Source organism: Ruditapes philippinarum, unplaced genomic scaffold (assembly GCF_026571515.1).
Source record: "Ruditapes philippinarum isolate M1 unplaced genomic scaffold, ASM2657151v2 ctg2951_1_1_1_1, whole genome shotgun sequence".
NCBI lineage: Eukaryota > Metazoa > Mollusca > Bivalvia > Venerida > Veneridae > Ruditapes > Ruditapes philippinarum.
The window spans coordinates 105,739-127,562 of NW_026860528.1; the positions used below are offsets into that span (position 1 = coordinate 105,739).

The 21,824-nt window shown below is 31.1% G+C and overlaps 1 protein-coding gene across 3 annotated transcripts; it reads right to left on the bottom strand.

The window, feature by feature from the left end:
- Positions 1–5,529: 5,529 nt before the first annotated feature.
- On the bottom strand, positions 5,530–21,592 carry LOC132760473 (uncharacterized). 3 transcript variants are annotated; one of them, XM_060752449.1, is made up of 13 exons: positions 21,467–21,592; positions 20,617–20,744; positions 19,302–19,373; positions 17,184–17,376; positions 15,749–15,837; positions 14,294–14,374; positions 12,465–12,561; positions 11,626–11,837; positions 10,438–10,618; positions 9,414–9,526; positions 8,763–8,780; positions 6,436–6,597; positions 5,530–5,635 (listed from the first exon to the last, which is right to left on the bottom strand). In XM_060752449.1, exons 1-12 carry the CDS (start codon positions 21,474–21,476, stop codon positions 6,436–6,438), a joined length of 1,356 nt encoding a protein of 451 aa, XP_060608432.1. In that variant the 5' UTR covers positions 21,477–21,592; the 3' UTR covers positions 5,530–5,635. The 3 variants fall into 3 exon arrangements, with proteins under 3 accessions (XP_060608432.1, XP_060608431.1, XP_060608433.1); XM_060752448.1 differs by having other exon boundaries at positions 6,408–6,597; XM_060752450.1 differs by lacking the exon at positions 8,763–8,780 and having other exon boundaries at positions 6,408–6,597.
- Positions 21,593–21,824: the final 232 nt, after the last annotated feature.

A 21,824-nucleotide genomic window follows, 5' to 3' on the forward strand; every position in this document is an offset into this window, starting at 1 on the left:
ATCCAAATTTTCAAATTTCGTGAGAGCTTTAAAATCGCGTTTCCACACCTATTTCAACCTTTAGTGCGAAATAGCATGTTTTCGTTCATAATGATAATGTTTAGAAAATATAAATGATATTATATTTGATTGCTATTATTTATCAATTACAAATGAATGAAAAGTGTGTTTTTTTTAAGAAATATATAAAGAAGTAACTTGCAAGGTACAGCATATCCATCCAGCAGAAATCGTTTGTTAGCTGACATAGAGTCATCTGCAACAAAATGTTTCATTGTCATGCTGTGCTTAAATGTCCAGGAACAAATAACAAATTCCATATCAAATATGTACATTTATTTAAAATATCAGTATTACTCAGTATGTCAAATTTTAGCAAACATATGTGTATCATGTCAACATAGATCACACATTTTAGTGACGTTATGCTCATATGTTTGCTTGTTGTCTTGTTGAATTGAATTACAAATATATTTCAAGAGGTTAATGATAAATTTCATAGATCAAAAAGTGATAATTATAAGTTTTTTAATACCTTCTGGGTAATAAACTATAAAATTGAAAACAATCATGGCAAGATGTTCTTTAATTGTAACATTTAAACTCGAATAGGAAAAATGTAGCATTAAGTAAATAATAGTTCAGTTTAAATTTAGATTTTGGACAATGTTTAAATTAATTTCTTTTAAGTTACTTTGACACGTTTATAAAGATTCAAAAATTTAACAACACGCTTACATTTCAGGGATACATAGATATGTAATCAATATTTGATAAATTTATTATTAACTAAGTTGTATACATAAAACGAATGTTTCAAGTATATTTTTCATAAGAATGAACACATATCTTAACCTCCAGATCCAGACGTATCGCATGCAAACGTCGCTAGTAATGTCACAAACACAAGTAAACCTTGAAGAGACAATCATATACGTTAAAACCTTAAACAGACATTTAAATACGTCAATGTATGATATACTTATGGTAAAGAATTAGTTTTAGGCATTACAAAAACACCTTGGGATAATTATTCAATGTGATTATAATCATCTTCAAAGAAATAGTATTATCTAACGAAAGAGTAAGAAAAATACCTGTTAAACATTAAGAAACAATTCTTATGCCACTGTTTGACCTATTATTACCAAAATCTGAAAGGAGGGTGATCCCTCGGAAGTATTATTGGCAACAAAAGTACATGAAAAGTACAGACTCAGTTTGATAGAGGGATAATGAAAAAATGCATCATTTCTTACTTTCGTTAGAACCGGTTTGAGTGGTACTAAATATTCAAATTTAAAAGTGATGGAATCAATGATTCCGATGGACAAGAGAAATATAATAACACTGAAGTTGACCAAAAATATATGAGTGAATACAAATTCAAGTATTTGAATGACCTGTGCTCTCTCCTAACATTAATATCTTCCTGAAAGACCAACTTAATGTCTGTATTACCATTGTTCATCTAGGGCAAACGTTAAATTCGTAACAAATTATGCACGTACTGCTGATAACAGTTTATTATCAGCTTACATATTTACTATAGTGGGTCGTCTCTTCCATGAATATATTTAAGGGCCTAGTTCTTATAATACCAGAAAATCTGTTCACGTTATAAAGGACATGAAACATTTTGTCTTACAAAGTTCTTTAAAATAATGTTAGTATAAATAAAAATAATTACAAAATTACAAAGTAATAAAGACTTGAAGTGCCAAGCATGCATCTAATATTTACATGTAATACTCATGTTTCATAAATGGATTAACAGCTTATAAGATGTCTTGAAACTAAAGAATGTAGCAATGAACGTTCTGTTATGTGTAATATAGGTAGCAAAATGTTAACAAAATAGTATTTCCATACAAAATACTAATTCACTATAATTGTTTTTATAATATTATACCAATTGCCAAAAGATAAGAGGGGAACAGATAGTTCAACTATGTGGCAAAGTTTCTAAGTAATAAAAATCTTTGTATTTATGAGGCATATTGGATCTTACAGGAAGAACAATTAGATATTACTTACCTATATATATATTTCTTCTGTTGACTGGATGAGTTGAAATGTAAATTTAAGCAGTGGGCTTTCTTTTCAATTTCTTATCAAAATATAATTTCACTTTTTTCAATGACGAAACTACTTTTTTAAGATTTTCCCCATGTGGTACCTCAATTTTATTTTAACTGACAATTCTGACAATGTCAGGCTGTTAAAATAAATAGCAAAGCTGAAATAGATAAATAACTTAAATGTCAAAAGTAATAAAGAGAGAAAACTTACTTCTATTCATTCATATTCCAATCATCAAATTTCGTCCCTAAATTTTTTTGTTTCGTTTTTACAGTCTGAAAAATACATTCCTTCCCCATGCAAAACTGCTTTTGATGACATTTGGGCATATTAAAGTATCCTACGAGCAATAACTGCCGTATGCTTTATGAAAAATTGAAAAGCATTGACAGCCATCACTCGTAGAATAAGTAAAACAACCCAGCGACAGCGTTCCTTAGCAAGCTTCCAAGTTTTCCATTTTCATAGCTGCTTTTCTGAATGTTTTCACATCTGTCAACACTTATTTTTTGTCTGTTACAATCCTCAAATAAGATTTCTTTCTTTTAAAAAGGTGTATGACTAACAAATCCAAATAATATCCCTCTGAATCTTACATAATTATTTTCTACCCATGAAATACACAACTTTAAAAAATGGCTGCCGCTTACATTTTTCAAAGCCAGGTCGAATATAAATTCGCAGTAAGTAACAGAAATATGGATGGATGGTTGGACTTTTTCTCCTTCAAAAATTGTTTGTTTTTATTATTAAAACAAGCGATCATTCATATTTTTTCAAATAAAATGAATAAATATCACCGTCATTTAACCTTGATTGGCGGACTTATTTTTCAGCTCAAGACTTTTTGTTTTAATGTGAAATTCCGTCTAAATGGGGCTCTCAATGGGGGAAACAAATTTTAATATTAACGTTAAAATTATGGAAATTTCGTTTTAACTTGTTTTTAAGCATAAAATAAAAAGAAAAATTGTCTGTTTGTTGTGTAAGATGTAATTTTATTTCATCTCGTGAACTTTAAAAACAGTATTCTCACTCGTGCCACTCGTGAGAATACTGTTTTTAAAGCCCACTCGATGAAATGAAATTTCATCTTACACACAAACAAACAAATATCTTCTATATATTGCATAACATAAAATGTCACGTTGCTATTTCTATGCCAAATATCTCAATCATATACAAGATATAGAATGAGATATCAATAGATATAAATAATAAGAAAAAATCTAGACCTATATTGTTGAATTTTATTGATCAAAAACGTCTTTTTGATTCATTTCAGGAAATTATTGGTAATTGCAGTAGGTTTACTAGCGACGCACAAATCCAATTCAACAAGCCAGATTGGGTATTTTCCTTATAGCTGAAGATGTATCACCATATGTCAGAGGTTGTGATATAGATGCAAGGTATAGATTTGACCATTCTATCATAATTCTTAAAATTGATTTACTAAATATTGAACATGGGAAAGGTTTATGGAAATTAAATAATTCTTTATTATATAAAGTATCTCAGTTTGGTAATGAAACTTCTCTATAATTATAAGATGATTCAGAAGCTTCTTTGAATGTAACCTAAGATACATCCATACATTTTCTTAATATTCTGGACTTAATGTTAATTTAAAAAAACACATGTTATATGGATAGGCTTACACGAATACAGTACTAGATCCAATAACACAAAGTTGAAACTAAACTGGGGTGGCAGAATTTTAATTGCTCGGTATAAATTTTCATGTAAATTTAGACGGACTGATTGAATTTACACGAATTTAATTTTGGACGGATTCAGATAACTATAGTAGAAAGTTGAAATGACAGATTAAGCTTACTGTCGCGGACCGTTTATGTGACAGATTAAGCTTACTGTAGCGGGTCGTTTTTGTGACAGATTAAGTTAAATATAGCGGGACGTCTATGGGACATATACAGCTTACTATAGTGGAAAGTTTATGCGACAGATTAAGCTTACTGTAGCGGGCGTTAATGTGACAGATTTAGCTTGCTGTAGCGGCCATTTACGTGACAGATTTAGCTAACAGTAGCTTGCCGTGTATGTGACAAATTAAGCTTAATGTAGCTGGACATCTATGGGACGGATTCAGCTTACTGGGAATTTTACGTGACAGATTAAGCTTAATGTAGCTGGAGTTTATGTGACAGATTTTGCTTAATGTAGTGGGACGCTTATATGACGATTAAAGTTAAGTGTAGCGGAAGGTTTATATGATAGATAAAGCTTAGTGTAACTTATAGTTAATATGAATGAACAAGCTGGCTGTAGAAATGTATATGTGAGAAGTTAATCTTACCATAGCAGGAAGTTAATGTGACATATTAAAATAATCTGTAACGGGAAGTTTATTTGACGTATCAAGCTTATTGTAGCGGGTATATTACGTGACGGTTCAAGTTGACTGTATCAGACCGTCCAGACGGACAGTTTATATGACAGATTAAAGTTTTCTGTAACGTGGGAAGTTTATGTGACAGATAAAGCTTACTGTATCAGGCTTGCAGTTTATGTGACAGATTAAGCTTACAGTAGCGGTAAAGTAATGTGATGATTAAAGTTTACTGTAACGGGAAGTTTATTTGACAGATAAAGCTTACTGTATCAGGCTTGCAGTTTATGTGACAGATTAAGCTTACAGTAGCGGTAAAGTAATGTGATGATTAAAGTTAAATGTAACGGGAAGTTTATTTGACGGATAAAGTTTACTGTATCAGGCTTGCACTTTATGTGACAGATTAAGCTTACAGTAGCGGTAAAGTAATGTGATGATTAAAGTTTACTGTAACGGGAAGTTTATTTGACAGATAAAGCTTAATGTATCAGGATTGCAGTTTATGTGACAGGTAAAGCTAACTGTATCTGGCGGAACGCTTTTATGACATATAACGCTTTCTGTCTATGTGACAGATAAATTTAACTGTACCAGATTGGCAGTATATGTGATAGTTAAATCTTACTGTATCAGACGTGTAGATTGTGTGACAGATAAAGCTTACTGTATCAGGCGGGAACTCTACGTGGCAGATAAAGTTACATCTTGTAGACAGCTTTTGTGACTTATAACGCTTTCTGTACAAGGCGGGCGATCTTAGTGACAGATATATTTAACTGTTTCAGACGTACCAGATTGGCAGTTTATGTGACAGATGAAGCTTACTGTAACAGGCGGGCAGTTTATGTGACAGATGAAGCTTACTGTAACAGGCGGGCAGTTAATGAGACAGAAAAATCTTACTGTAACAGGCGGGCAGTATATATGACGGATAAAATTTACTGTTCACTGTGTCATTCAGAATTACAGTTTACATGATATTATTAATTTATGAAATAACAAATTTATGCACTTATAAATTGGTTGATTCATTTATAATATATGTTGGTTAATCTGCAAGAAAAAAAATGAAGATAATGACGAACTCAATATTTATGTTAACATTGTTATTTTCCAATGTTTACAGTAAAATATGAATACTACCATAAAAACAACAGAATATGAAAGAAAGTTGCAGAGAGGAAGTATACAGTATACCTGAAAATAACAAAATATATAGTTAATTTAGAATATAATTTCAAACTATAAATGAAAAGAAGGTGATATAGACTCAACTTAGATACAAGCAAACAATTGAAAATACAAATGTCTTATACTTTTATCAGTACAGATACTAAACCTTACAGAATGGAATCGTTTTTTTTTTCGTGCCATGTCGGCATTCTACGTAACTTATAGGCACATCCGCTACCTCTCACCAGTTTCCGTAAACATATCTATTTTTTATTTCTAAATGAATAAATTATCCATACTCCTATATACAGCATAAATAGAATTTTTAGTTTTTGATAAAATGAAAATGAAATAAATGTCTTTGAAAATGTGAAATTAAATAAGTTATATAGAGCACTTTGATAAAATATAAAGATTGACCAGGTTCCTAAATATACCAATTACAGGTATCTTACCTTAAATAATCATTAAGTTTAGCTTTATACTTGCTCTTAATGCTTATATTCATTACTACATTACGAACTATTGATTTGGTCGAGAAGATTTTTGAATAACTCTAATTGATAATAACAAATTTCAAGATTGCTCCTCGATTGTTTGAAAAATCGAGAAACTAACATTTAACAAAAACAAAAAATGAAATAAACATTTTGCTATTATGTTTTTAGCATTTACGAGCAAATTTAAAAATATTTATATGATATATATACAGTTATAAGATTGATTTTGCAATAATAAAATATTTCAAAATCCTGAGGCAAGACACGCCTAGGGAATGTGTACTTCGTTAACACACCTATGGAATGTGTACTTCTTTAACACACCTATGGAATGTGTACTTCTTTAACAGCGGTTCCTGCAGCGTTGCTTGCCTTACAATACCAGCGACCAGTGTGATCGACAGGGACGTACTTATTTACAAACAGTGTCGACTGATAAGTCTCATACAGGGCTTGGACATCGTGCGGTAGACCATGGTTGTTATTCTATGAAGAGAAATGTTTTAAATTAACTGATTTTTTGATAATTTTCATATTTTGTGAGTGCAGTTGTCTATATCAATGATAAAATGATAAAATAAACACAACAGTTCTATAGGTATTATGTGAGGTGTATGTATCTTGTAGCAAGCTATAATAGTAAACTAGCACGTGAGGTGTATGTATCTTGTAGCTAGCTATAATTGACTGTTATGTGAGGTTTGTGTATCTTGTAGCTAGCTATGTTGAACTAGCACGTGAGGTGTTTGTAACTTGTAGCTAGCTATGTTGAACTAGCACATAATGTGTATGCATCTTGTACCTAGCTGTAATTAACTAGCATGTAAGGTGTATGTATCTTGTAGCTATAGCTATAACTAATCAGTACGTGAGGTATATGTGTCATTTAGCTAGCTATAATTAAAAAGCATGTGCGGCGAATGTATCTTGTAGCTAGCTATAATTAATGAGCACGTGGGGTGTATGTATCTTGTAGTTATAATTAACTAGTACGTGAAGTGTGTGTATCTTGTAGCTATAATTATGATTTTCTAGTATGTTAGGTATATATATCATGTAGTTAAAACTTTAATTACGTAGCATGTGAGTTGTATGTAAAATAATAAGCAAAGAAGAATATGAGATTAATATTATGTCGTTTCATGATGACCATAAATAATGAAGAAGAAAAAAGCATTTTTAGAGGCATGTTAATCAAAAAGTGGGATGATTCTGTACATATATTTTTAATCATAATTCTCATTAACCATAAAAAGTTCAAATTATGTTTACTAATTTAAGTTTTCTTTCTTTGCCTAGTATGTTAGACATGTAGAAACTAACTAATGGAACTATCTTTGAGATGGCTACCTAACAAAAGTAGCATTTTTTACCCATATTTAAAAATAGACCTACTAATTATTCAAATGTTTATATATTTTTTTTATTTATATACAATAAGTGTTTTTCTTCAACTGCAGCAGAATCTGCAGCAAATAGAATTACATTCTGTTAAATAATATTTTCCATAAGAAACAACAAAACAAAATGCACGTGAAAAATTATGTTGAACCAGCAACATCAAAATTTAAACAAAACTTTTGAAATGATTCAATATTTTACATGAAGTTTCATTCAAGCGCAAACATCTTAAGCTTAAAGATAACATACAAGCATGGTCTGGTCTGACAAATACACACTAGCGATAGTTACACTGAAATTATGTAAAATCAGAAATTTTCGCTGATGTGTTAAATTTTGCTTATTTCGAGAACTGAAGATTGTTTTACACTGTGGCAGGCTTCGGACAAAAACTATTGTTTTAGCTGAAGGCGATGCTGTGCACATCTCCAGTTACGGTTATAGATGTTGTCTATTCGACTAATGTGACCATTGTTAGTGTCCGAAATCATACAGAATAATACAGAATCATACAACTTAAACAGAATAATTCATTATCATACAACTTAAACAGAATAATACAGAATCATACAACTTAAACAGAATAATACAGAATCATACAACTTAAACTATGTAAAATTAACACCGGAATGGAAATGTTGATTTTTCTCAAAGCAATCTGACTTTAAAGCAAAGCAAAAACAATGTCTGACATATTAGGCTCATATATTGAGTAATCTTGAAAAGAGAAAGCAAAATTGACTAAGCATGACCTATCATGTAATTCTCTGTTTATTAAAGTTGAAACGGGCATGTTTATTTCACTTTAATATTGATTCCTCTAAAAATAAATCTGACTCCATAGCAAAGCAAAAAATAATGGCCGAGGAAACATATGAATCTCATATAGAGTACATGTATCTTGAAAAAGAGAAAGCGAAAATTGACTAAGCATGAGTCATCATGTCACATGACCTATCATGTAATTCTCTGATGATATAATCTGAAATGGAAATACTGATTTTGCTAAAATTAAGCCTCTCAAAAAACTGACTTTATAGCAAAGCAAAAAATAATGTCTGAGGAAACACATCAAGCTCACATCAAGCTCATATAGAATTGAAAGAGATAAAGCAAAAATTGACTAAGCATGAGTCATCATGTCACATGACCCATCATGTCACATGACCCATCATGTCACATGCCCCATCATGTCACACTCTGTTTGAGAGAATATACAACAACTGAAGCTGGCTTAATCCTAGGCTTACCTGTTGTGCATGTGACGTCTGTAATTGAGAAGTTGCTTTTTTATAAGTTTTCAAGTATACCATTTATCTTTGTACAGAAAATCTCTAGAAATAAGTAACATTTAAAACAAGTGCTTAAATGTGCTTCAACGTGCACAAACGGATAATTTCTACGCGGAAAACGCTGCCTGTAGCGCTCTTATATACCATGAAATTGTATGACTTGTATAAGTTAAATAGAAATCACTTTAAAACCAATAAAAAATAATTTATAATAATGGCTAAGCCAAACAAGTTTGAGAAAATTCCATAGTTAGCAGGGCGCCGCCATATTGAAAATCTTTAACTGGTTCTAACTTTGAGCTATATTTAGATTACATGACGCTTTTGAAAAACCATTTATCAAAAGCGTCTACACAATTCAGACTGTTGCTAGAAGACGCCACAAGTCTTCTAATCTAAGTTACACTTCCGGTAGGTGATGATGTAGAGAATCAGTAAATTAGTGTTATTCATATAAATATTGAAAAGAACTAAAGTAACGATGACAAACATAAAAATACTTTTATATACTATTAGCCATTCTGATATACAGAATAACATGACAGCAACAACTCTTGTTTAGAGAGTAACAAAATGGCGGGAAAAATATAAGCATGCTATAATACTAACCGCTTCCGGAATAAAGTCCCATTGTATGTTTGGAGCAGGATATCCAGTTACTTGACATTGCATAGCAAAACTTGAAGATACAGGTGGTTTAATTATGTTGACAACGGGCTTCTCTACGAGGAAAAATCAGAAAAAAACATTCAGAATATAATCAGTCCAATCTTTTATGTTAATCTCGTAACATTAATAAAGCTATGTTTACTAGACATACATGTATAACTTAAAGGAGATAAGGACTATAGAGGAGTGTGTGTTAAAAAATGAAAAATGAAAAAAAAACAAGATAAAAAAGTACGTCTTACAAACAGATAGTGTGTGTAACAAAAAGAATTATAAAGCGTGTCTCACAAAATGAAGAACAAGCTATATAAAGTGTGTCTCACAATAAAGACAAAGATTCAGTGTATTTAACAAATAGAAGAATAAGACTATAAAATGCATCTCATAGAAAGGAAAACGATATATGTAGAAAGTGTATTTAACACAAAGTGAAAATCAATGCTATAATTGTTAATTGTGTTTTACAAAAAAAAAAATGAAAAGAAAAAAAGAATTAGATGATAAAGACTCGCAAAAAGAAAACAAGACGATTATTTTAAAGCTGCAGGCCTCGAGATGAGCCAAAATATTTCAAAAAGTTGAACTTGGGAAAAATGTACTAAGAGTTTTTAAGAAAAGTAGAAATATTAAAGATTCAAGTGATAATTTATATATTGTGTGCAATTTAGGACTGATTTTTGCAATATTTATAACCATTTTTCTACTGCGTTACTAACGCAGTTGGGGCTATTTTCGCATTTTTGATCTCCTTTTTGGTAATTTACGTGGATTATAAGTGCCGATTGCAATGTGTCAATTACTTTTTTTGTTCACTTTAAAATAGTTTACTTTTAAATACATTTTCAAAATTTTCATGAAAATTAGGATGAATCTGGAGGTGTGCTGCTTTAAAGTTGAATTGTGGATGGCTCTTTGAAGTTATAATTAACAGTATGTATATCATTTGTTTTTAGTTGTAAAGTACCTGCAAGTATTCCAATAAAATGAGATTGTTCTGTTGTATATCCGCTGACTGTTGCAGCACAAGTGTACGTTCCAAATGTTGACTCTGTCAAGTTTTTAATATGTAGAATATCTATACCTGACCCACCTCCCGTTTGTCCAGATATAAGCTGCTCGGTTACACCGGCCGGTAGGGACGATGTCTGTAATACATGTAATATTCAAAGTATATAGACTTAATTTCAACTGTATTTCTCCAGCATTCACAAGTTTAGTCATATTTTAACTCAGTAATAATCCTCTCTCGACCTGTGATAGTGAAAGTAAAATATATTATATACTTATAAAAGAAATATTGAGAAATATTAGTTATTTAAATGAAATAAAATGCGTATTTTCATCGTATTTTCACTGTAAAAAAATATGTTTCACTGTTTTTCGTATTTTCCCTATTGTCTTGCCGGACTGCTTTCTTCCAAATTCAGCCAATACACAAAATGTTAAACGGGTGGTCTTTCAAATTGTTGTGTCAAAAAAAGAAGTATGTATTTAATCAACAGAAAATTCAAGTTTTTTTTCTCTTAAACACAGGACTTTTCTTCATCTTGTGGTATGAAAATTATTATATTTCACTCGTATCTACCGCCACTCATGAAATATATATTTTCATACCACTCGATGAAAATAAATCCTAAATCAAAAGAAAAAAATACCCTCTATATAAATCAGCCTCAATTTATTTCATTTGTCCACCCCACTATCATTCATTCATTCATTCATTCATTCATTCATTCATTCATTCATTCATGCATGCATGCATGCTGCATCCATACATACATACATACATACATACATACATACATACATACATACATACATACATACCATACATACCATACATACATACATACATACATACATACATTCATTCATTCATTCATTCATTCAATCAATCAATCAACCATTCATTGCAATTTAGGATTTACTCATAAAGGCTGATGACGGAATTATCTGTAATTGTAAACATATAATTTCCTAACTAGATGTGCTGATAATATATTCAACGGCTACAAAACATGTAGACTATTACTAGAATTTTGGATCTTCTTATCTGTGCTAAAATCTAAATAATTTTTTTTCAGGTTTGATTTTATTGAAATATGTTTTGTTCATCTTGAGGTGTGCAGCTTTAACTCATAAACTAGCTTACCCCGTTAAATTTCCATGTATACGTGTCAGCAACTGGGTTTGTGACGCAGGCGATTTGTGTTTCTTTCAGGAAGTGATCTTTATCCGGTCCATTAATTTGCACAGATAGTGGAGGCAGTGTTGTTGTTGTTGTCGTCGTCGTTGTTGTTGTTGTCGTTGCTGCAGCTGTTGTTGGTTTCGTTGGCGAATGCACATGCGTGGGAGAGACTCCCGCTATAAATAAAAACACTGGTTCAATATCTAAATATTTTAACATGATATGCTTTCATGGACAAAAGCAAGTGTTACCCGTTTTAATTAAAAATAGGGGTGTTTGAGAGGAACTCATATTTATTTGAATTTTTTGATGTCTTTATATTCAGTAACATGTTCTATTCACGTATGTTTATTCTATATTATTATTGTTAGTAAGTAATTAAGGAAGTAAGTTAGTAAGTAATGTAAAGTAAAGTAAAATAAAGTAAAGTAAAATGAAGTGAAGTGAAGTGAAGTGAAGAGAAGTGAAGTGAAGTGAAGTGAAGAGAAGTGAAGTGAAGTAAAGAGAAATGAAGTGAAGTGAAGTAAAGAGAAATGAAGTGAAGTGAAGTAAAGAGAAGTGAAGTGAAGTGAAGTAAAGAGAAGTGAAGTGAAGTAAAGAGAAGTGAAGTGAAGTGAAGTAAAGAGAAATGAAGTAAAAAAAAAAAACAAAGAAAAGTTAAGTAACGTAAAGTAAAGTTACTAAATATTATAAGAGTGACATTGTGTTATGTGAATTATAACTGTTGATTGAAATAAATAAAAGAAATCATACAAACCTAAAAAAGCCAAAAAATGGAAAAAAAAACAACAACTGATACATACGATTCCAATTGTCACATGCAGCATAATTACAGAGGTCAGTGTGATCACAACAAACAACACATGAAGATTGGAACGCATTTTTCAAAGCTGTGCATTGCTGAAGACATTAAAACATCAAAACTCAAAATGAACGCCCGTATTATAATGGTGGGCTCGAGCCTAATTAGTATAATTTGACTTAAAGTATACAATTTCGCCTGAGATTCTTATTGGGTTAAAGAGACATGAACTTTACTGTAACTTAATATAGTCTTCTAATATGTTAGAAAGGTCAATATAACGTAAGGAGACAAATATAAATATAATTACCTAATCAGTAAATCTCAATGACACAATAATATAATGTTTCATCGTTACCTCCCTTTCTTACCATTTACTAACTAATTCTACATGAATTTCATCACATGAACATACTAATATAACATTAACAACGTAAGCAAACAAATATTACCTGTCAAATACTTTCTCGTTCCAGGACTGATGTAACCGCGTTACTAGTCGTTACCACGTTACCTGACTAACTTAACCACGTTACCAGACTTCCTTGACCACGTTACCAGACTAACTCAACCACGTTACCAGATAAACTTAGCCACGTTTGCGGACTAACTTAACCACGTTACCAGACTTCCTTGACCACGTTACCAGACTAACTCAACCACGTTACCAGATAAACTTAGCCACGTACCGGACTAACTTAATCAAGTCAACTGACTATTCAACAACGTTACCAGACTAACTTAACCGCGTTATCAGACTAACTTAACCATTTACCAGGCTAACTCAACCACGTTACATGACTTACTTAACCAAATCAGGCTAACGTAACAATGTTACCGGACCTACTTAACCACGTTACCAGTCTTATTAAATTTCGTTACCGGACTAACTTAACCACGTTACCAGTTTAACTTAACCATGTTACCTGACTTACTTAACCACGTAACATGACTAACTTAACCACGTTACCGGAATATCTTAGCCACGTTACCAAACTTACTAAACCACGTTACATGACTAACTTAATCACGTTAGCAGACTGACTTAGCCATGTTACCGGACTAACTTAACCACGTTACCAGTCTTACTTAACCACTTTACCGGACTTACTTAACCACGTTACATGACTAATTTAACCACGTTACCGGAATAACTTAGCCACGTTACCAAACTTACTAAACCACGTTACATAACTAACTTAATCACGTTAGCAGACTGACTTAGCCACGTTACTAGACAAACAAAAGCACGTTACCGGACTCACTGAATCGCGTTACCAGCCTTACTGAATCACGTTACCAGACTTACTTAACCACGTTACATGACTAACCTAACTACATAACCGGACATACTTAGCCACTTATCCAGACTAATTTAACCACGTGACAAGACTAACCGGACTAATTTTACCACGTTACCAGACTAACTTAACCACATCACCAGACGTACTGACTAATTCAACTATGTTACCAGACTAACTTAACTGCATTACTAGTCTAACTTAGCCACGTTACAAGACTAACTTAACCACGTTTCCAGACAAGGTATTCTTTTATTTCACAAATATATCTTTAAAGTGACTCCACTGAGGTGAGGTTTTTGACATAACTTACACTTATACGTGTAGTATATTTTATTGTCTTTTGCATATCATTGTGTCCTAAGCGCTCCAATTGATCTCGGTAAGAAATTAAAAGTTTATGTTTTCGGTTTTTGAACCTCCGTTGAGTCCCTTTAATGTTTTAGATAATATTCATAATCGTTTTTGAACCTCGGTGGAGTCCCTTTAATGTTTAAGTTAAGATTCATCTTTTTTATATTATACATACCAATTTACCCATGCAGCCTAAATCATAACGAATGCTGTAACTGGCGGTGTTTGGGTTGAGTCCCTTGTGCACATAACAAAACTAAAATAAAACAAACTAAAATTATAACACGTAATATGAAATAACAATGATTTATTACATACTTGAAAAATTATGAAAATTGATGAAAGAAAATGCATATTTTCATTTCTGTATTTTCACTGTAAACAATTTATTTTTCACTGCATATTTTCGGTTTATTTACTGATGTCTTGAGAAGTTGCACCACTTTGAAATCAGTTTTGATGGAAAAACAACGGAAAATAGTGATTTTTGGCAGTTTTGAGACGTTCCCCCGTTGCCTTGGTAACAGGAAATTTAAGATTGAGCATGCTGGTACAAAGGCTATATACATGTATATATATATGGTCCAGTCAACATTTGTGCCAGTTTGATCAGTATTCAACAATCCAACAAATTACAACGCATTCAAAGTTTAAAAGTAGCATTGGCTTAAAGAATTGTCAAAAAATGCACAATCACATATTACGCGGATGAATATGATTTTAATCAATGAAAGTGTTATTTTTAGCGATGTCGATTACCGAATACTACACAAATAAATCTGACTTATATACATTCTTCATGTCAGACCGTTTTGGCGAGAAGATTTTCGCTAAATTATTTACATCAATTTTAAACAACAGGTTTATCGTGAACAAAATACCTCGAAATTAATAAGGATTACAGATCCGAAATGCAATAGAAATTCTAAAATTAGAATTACTTGATTTTATTCAGAGCTGTTCGTATAACTTCTCCGTGGTGAAGGGGTAACGCGCTCGCGTAGTGTGTGAGAGGTCTGGGGTTCAAATCCCATCGAGGATTTTTTTATGTGCCTTTGTTAAGGAAGTATGCAAGGATAAAGTGTGGCTGTCATAAAAAATGAACATAAATGACTTTTTGATCCAACTCTAGTTATGCAAAATTCCGTATGTATCAAACTTTGGTGCCAGCAAGATGAATTACAGTGCATAACAATAGACTTATACAGTAAAATACATACAGATATACAGTGCGATTTAGATTGCAAAGATCAGAAAGTTCCACAGAGCTTGCAGCCCTTTGATTTTATAGTTTCATAACAGTTTGAACTTGTAACAGGAGGCTTTCAATGAAAACAGTCATTTTGCGAAGTAATGGGTTAATATATAGCACGTTAAGCTCTGCACGTTCTAAATATTTCTAAATATAGCTCTGCTCGTTCTAAATATAGCTCTTCTCGTTCTTAATATAGCTCTGCTCGCTCTGCTCGTTCTAGATATAGTTCCGCTCATTCTACATATAGCTCTTTACGTTCTCAATATAGCTCTGCACGTTCTAAATATAGCTCTGCTCGCTCAATCTAAATATAGCTCTGCACGTTCTAAATATAGCTCTGCTCGTTCAGTATATAGCTCTGCATGTTCTACCTACCTGATCTCTACCACATTCTGTCACACTTTCGCAATCTTTCGGATCATCTTTATCTAAACAAGACAGACACCGTAGATTCGTTGATGGCGCTGCAATATAATTATTGGAAATTTGGAATGGAAAAACACAATTATGTATTATTTTGAATGTCATATATAATTTGCAATAAAGAAAACATCACTTTATTATATTATTAACAACTTAATAATAGCAATAATGATAAAGATTATAATAATAATAATAATAATAATAATAATAGATATAATATTAGTTATAAAGATCGTTGACAGGTTATATGGCCCTATATAAACGGCTATTTGTAAATATAACCCGAGCCGTTAGGCGAGGGTTATATTGCAAATAGCCATTTATATACGGCCATATAACCTGTCAACAATCTTTATAACGAATTTATAATACAGCAAGCATCATTTTTAGAGAAAAAAAGGTAAGATTTCCTTATGAATCGACAGCAGCCGTGTATATAAAACTATATAAACGTCACGATTATCCAATGAAAAATGACGTTACAAACGTGCAGTATTATAATAATTATAATAATGACGATGATAACAATAATAATAATGATAATGATAATAAAAATAATAATAATAATAAATAATAATAATATAATAATAATAATAATAATAATGATAATAATAATAATAATAATAATAATAATTATAGTAATAATAAAAATAACAAGGATATTAATAATAATAGTAATAAAAAATAAAAATAATAATTATAACTATAATAATAATAATAATAATAATAATAATAATAATAATAATAATTATAGTAATAATAAAAATAACAAGGATATTAATAATAATAGTAATAAAAATAATAATAATAATAATTATAACTATAATAATGATAAAAACAATAATAATAATTAATAATAATAATTATAGTAATAATAAAAATAATAAGGATATCAACATTGATTACAATCAAAAAGGTTAACATTAGGTTATATGTTTGAAAAAAGGTATGATAGTCACTATTGATATATTATTTCATGTCAAAGATTGTGATTATATTTGATGTTTCATAGCTAAAAATAATTATTGTCTTACTTTTCACTTTCTTATTAAAAGGACATGATATACCTTTTTTCAAAAGAATTGTTCCATTTGGTGTAGGTCAAGACCAATTACTTGTTTGCAAAATTTCAGATAATTTGCAACGCTTTTTACCGGAATTGGGCTAAGGATTGGTACAAAAATACGATTTTCAATTTATATCTGAGTATAATTCAATTTTCATGTGTCCTCAGTTGAGTTCGTATTGTGAAGGTCATATAATTTTATCACCTGATATTTGAAGTAACTCATACTTTTTATGAAGTATTGTGTCAGTTATAAAACTCAACAGATTCGAATATGATCACCGAAAACAAAACATAATTAAGATGTTTAAATGTTCTTACGGGAGCCACAGAGGTCCTTGTTGCATTCATCTCCGGAATCACAACACTGGGTACAAAGATTCATATCACCATTTGAATCACGTGTATTTTTATCACGTGACTGAATAGCACGCGATTCCACCGGAAGCGAGAAGCTACTGGACGTATCTCTTTTACCCATAGCAAACATTGAAGCTTGTTGTCCAAGACACACCTGTGAATGATAAATAAAGAGATGTGTACACATATACCTAAAATTGACTTTTGAATGACAAAAATGAAGTGATATAGACACATACATCTAAAATTGACTTTTGAATGATAAATAAGAAGTGATAAAGACACATATACCTAAAATTGACTTTTGAATGATAAATAAGAAGTGATATAGACACATATACCTAAACTTGGCTTTTGAATGATAAATAGAAAGTGATATAGACACATATATCTAAAAATAGACTTTTGAATGATAAATAGGAAGTGATATAGATACATATATCTAAAAATAGACTTTTGAATGATAAAAAGAAGGTGACATAGACACATATATCTAAAAATAGACCTGTAAATGATAAATAAATAGTCAGATATGCACAAACACCTAAAAAGACTTTTGAATGATAAATAGATAGTGATATACACACATATATCTAAAAATAGACCTGTAAATGATAAATAAATAGTCAGATATGCACAAACACCTAAAACGACTTTTGTATGATAAATAGATAGTGACATAGACACATATATCTAAAAATAGACCTGTAAATGATAAATAGTCAGATATACACATACACCTAAAAAGACTTTTGAATGATAAATAGAAAAGTAATATAATATCATATATATCTAAAATAGACTTGTAAATGATAAATAAATAGTCAGATATGCACATACACATAAAAGAGACTTTTGAATGATAAATAGAAAGTGAAACACACATATATATATATATATATATATATCTAAAAATAGAAGTGTAAATGATAAATAAATAGTAAGATATACACCTAAAAGAGACTTTTGAATGATAAATAGAAAGTGATATATTCACATATATATGTAAAAATAGACTTGTAAATGATAAATAAATAGTCAGATATGCACATACACCTAAAAGAGGCTTTTGAATGATAAATAGAAAGTGATACACACATATATATATATCTAAAAATAGACTTGTAAATGATAAATAAATAGTCAGATATACACATACACCTAAATGATAAATAGATAGTGATATACACACATATATCTAAAAATAGACCTGTAAATGATAAATAAATAGTCAGATATGCACAAACACCTAAAACGACTTTTGTATGATAAATAGATAGTGACATAGACACATATATCTAAAAATAGACCTGTAAATGATAAATAGTCAGATATACACATACACCTAAAAAGACTTTTGAATGATAAATAGAAAAGTAATATAATATCATATATATCTAAAATAGACTTGTAAATGATAAATAAATAGTCAGATATGCACATACACATAAAAGAGACTTTTGAATGATAAATAGAAAGTGAAACACACATATATATATATCTAAAAATAGACTCGTAAATGATAAATAAATAGTCAGATATACACATACACCAAAATACATGTAAAGACTTTTGAATTATAAATAGAAAGTGATATGGACACATATATCTAAAATAGACTTGTAAATGATAAATAGAGTGATATACACATATACCTAAATATAGACTTTTGAATGATAAATAGAGAGAAATATACATATACAATACAGTTCTATGTACACTAAATAGAAATATATGTCCGCATATTGTTAACATATACCTTGAACACTAATAGGTTTATGTGGTTAACAGTACAGTAACAGAATTTACCTTGTGTTAATTATACTTATCAACATGGCATATTTCAATTAACGATCCAGTTTATGATAGGGTAAAGAAATTAAGAAATTGGCAGAAGTTGACAATTTTAACAATCATGTCAGCAAAATGATGCCAGATTGTATATTTTATAATCGCTGTCTCTTCATACATGACAAATACTGTTTAGTTTCAAGATGCAGAGGTGAAACTTTGTTTACAACATAGGATGTGAATAAAATTAAGTTATAAACTTCCTATAAATGATTTTATGTATCTTACATTTCTATCAATGCAGCCAAGCACGTAATATTGTTTCAAGTTCGTTCCGATTTTACGCTGCACGTAGCAAATCTGTAAAATAAAATCATTATGTAAACGAACACACTAAGATAAATGTTTCCATTTTGTTTTTTAAACACGTTGTTTACTGTCCTTATTATATCAATGAAGGACTTAGTCTGATGTCCCCATTATGAAATACATATCTTCGTTTACTGTCCATATTGTTTCAATGAAGCTATCCGTTTACTGTCCTCATTTTTTTCCAATGAAGGACTTAGTCTTAATTTCTTATGTTCTTATTAAGTAATAAGGCTCTCAGTCGGTTTACTGTCCTGATTATGTCAATGAAGCACTCCTTTTACTGTCCTCATTATGTCAATGTAAGACTTAGTCTGATGTCCCCATTATGTAATAAAGCACTTCGTTTACTGTCCTCATAATGTGAGTGAAACAAGCAGGATACTGTCCTGACTATGTCAATGAAAGACTTAGTCTAATGTCCACATTATGTAATAAAGCTCTTCGTTTACTGTCCTCATAATGTCAGTGAAACACGCATGCTACTGTCCTGATTATGTGAATGAAAGACTTAGTCTAATGTCCCAATTATGTAATAAAGCTCTTCGTTTACTATCCTCATAATGTCAGTGAAACACGCAGGTTACTTTCCTGATTATTTCAATGAAAAGACTTAGTCTGATGTCCCCATTATGTAATAAAGCTCTTCGTTTACTGTCCTCATAATGTCAGTGAAACACGCAGATTACTGTCCTGATTATTTCAATGAAAGATTCAGTCTGATGTCCCCATTATGTATTAAATCTCTTCGTTTACTATCCTCATTTTGTGAAAAATGAAACACGTAACTTACTGTCCTCGTGTCAATGAAGGACTTAGTCTGCTTCGCCCATTATGTCAATAAAACACTCCGTTTACTGCCCTCATTATGTTTGTGAAACACGCAGGTTAACGTCCTTATCATGTCCATGAAACACTCAATGTATTGTATGAATAACAGATAAAGGTAATGCCGCGAATATTTGAATGAAAATACAAACAAGACTAGTGTGCCCGACAGGACAGAACATTTGAAACTTAGATTCAAAACACATCGCACGATTACAAGTCTAACGCAGTCCAAATACACAGCTTATATTTACTGTTCTTGTTCATTTTCAAACAATGAACCTGAACTAGGTTTAATTAACAAAAATGAATTATAGTATTAATTCATATGTGACTTTGCTATATTTTAATAAAATAAACCAAGTGAATAATGTCTTGAGATTTTGGAACAGCTGAATCAGCATACTTCGTGAGAACCGCACGTTGCAAGTCGTTGGCAATCACGTGCCTCCACCACGTTGTCACATGACAGACACTGTAAAGCCTCGCTCGTGGTAATCAGCAACACCAATACAAGAATACTGGACGTAATTACTGAAAATAAAAACCGTTATAAAAATAAATCAATATTTAAATCATGTCACGTACACACACGGTTATTGACCAAATTTGTAAATAAATACATGGGCGTATTGTCCAACAATGTTGACCTGACACTCTTTTATTTGACCCTATAATCGGTAAGTTCCGGAAAGGTTACCATCTACTTGATACGAATCAATATAACCATTTGTTAAATAGACTTAATTTAGATCCCTCCAAGCACAGTCGGTTTTTCACTAAAAGAGTATAGACGTAAACTCGTAGGTTCGAATCCTGGTACAGCCAATTTTATTTCTCAAACAATATACATGTATGTATCTTCATAACGTGGTTTTTGTTAGGAATCGAACCAGAGACCTTCAGATCGGTAGCTCGGCATCTATACCAATACACCACAGCTCACAGACTTATGAAGTTAACAAAAATATCGATATATTCGTTTTTTTCTCAATGACCTTTACGAAAGTTTATGAAGTGCGAGGTCAATTTTGTTGGACAATGGTTTCCGCCTTTTTATCTTCGTCATTAATTACATAATAAAGATTATACAAAACATTGACGTAACTTCCGTAAAGACAGTAACGAACGTAAATGTTACAATGAAAAAAAAACGATTAACCATAAAAAAATCTATGTTTCATTCTAATTATCATATTGTCATATCAATCATATAAATAATTTCGGATGTTTCGAGATTCTACAAAACGACTTACAATTGTCCATAGCACAAGTTCCGTTGTTCTTAAATTTCAGCAGAATATTAACTTGTTTATCAAGCACGACCTATTAGAATATAGATCGCGTGTTATCTCAACTATTGTATAAGGTCAAGATCTTATCAGTTCTTCACTAAGATTACACATTTAATTTCACTGTCTTAACTTAATTTACTTAAATAAGTTGAATACGAACATCAGAAACGGAGGCATAAATAATTTAACCTAAAATCCTGCTGGTAGCTTTACAAAACAGCTTGGTACCAGGCAAGAATCCGAGTAATTCAGCCAAACAGCTCGGTACCAGGCAAGACAACGAGCTACTTAGCCAAACAACTTGATACCAGGCAAGACA

Coding starts and splice junctions, on each gene's coding strand:
- LOC132760473 (XM_060752449.1), bottom strand. Junction 14,375..15,748: donor CAGAATGTGGTAGAGATCAG/GTAGGTAGAACA, acceptor GTTTTATTTTAG/TTTTGTTATGTGCACAAGGG. Junction 10,619..11,625: donor ATACATGGAAATTTAACGGG/GTAAGCTAGTTT, acceptor CATGTATTACAG/ACATCGTCCCTACCGGCCGG.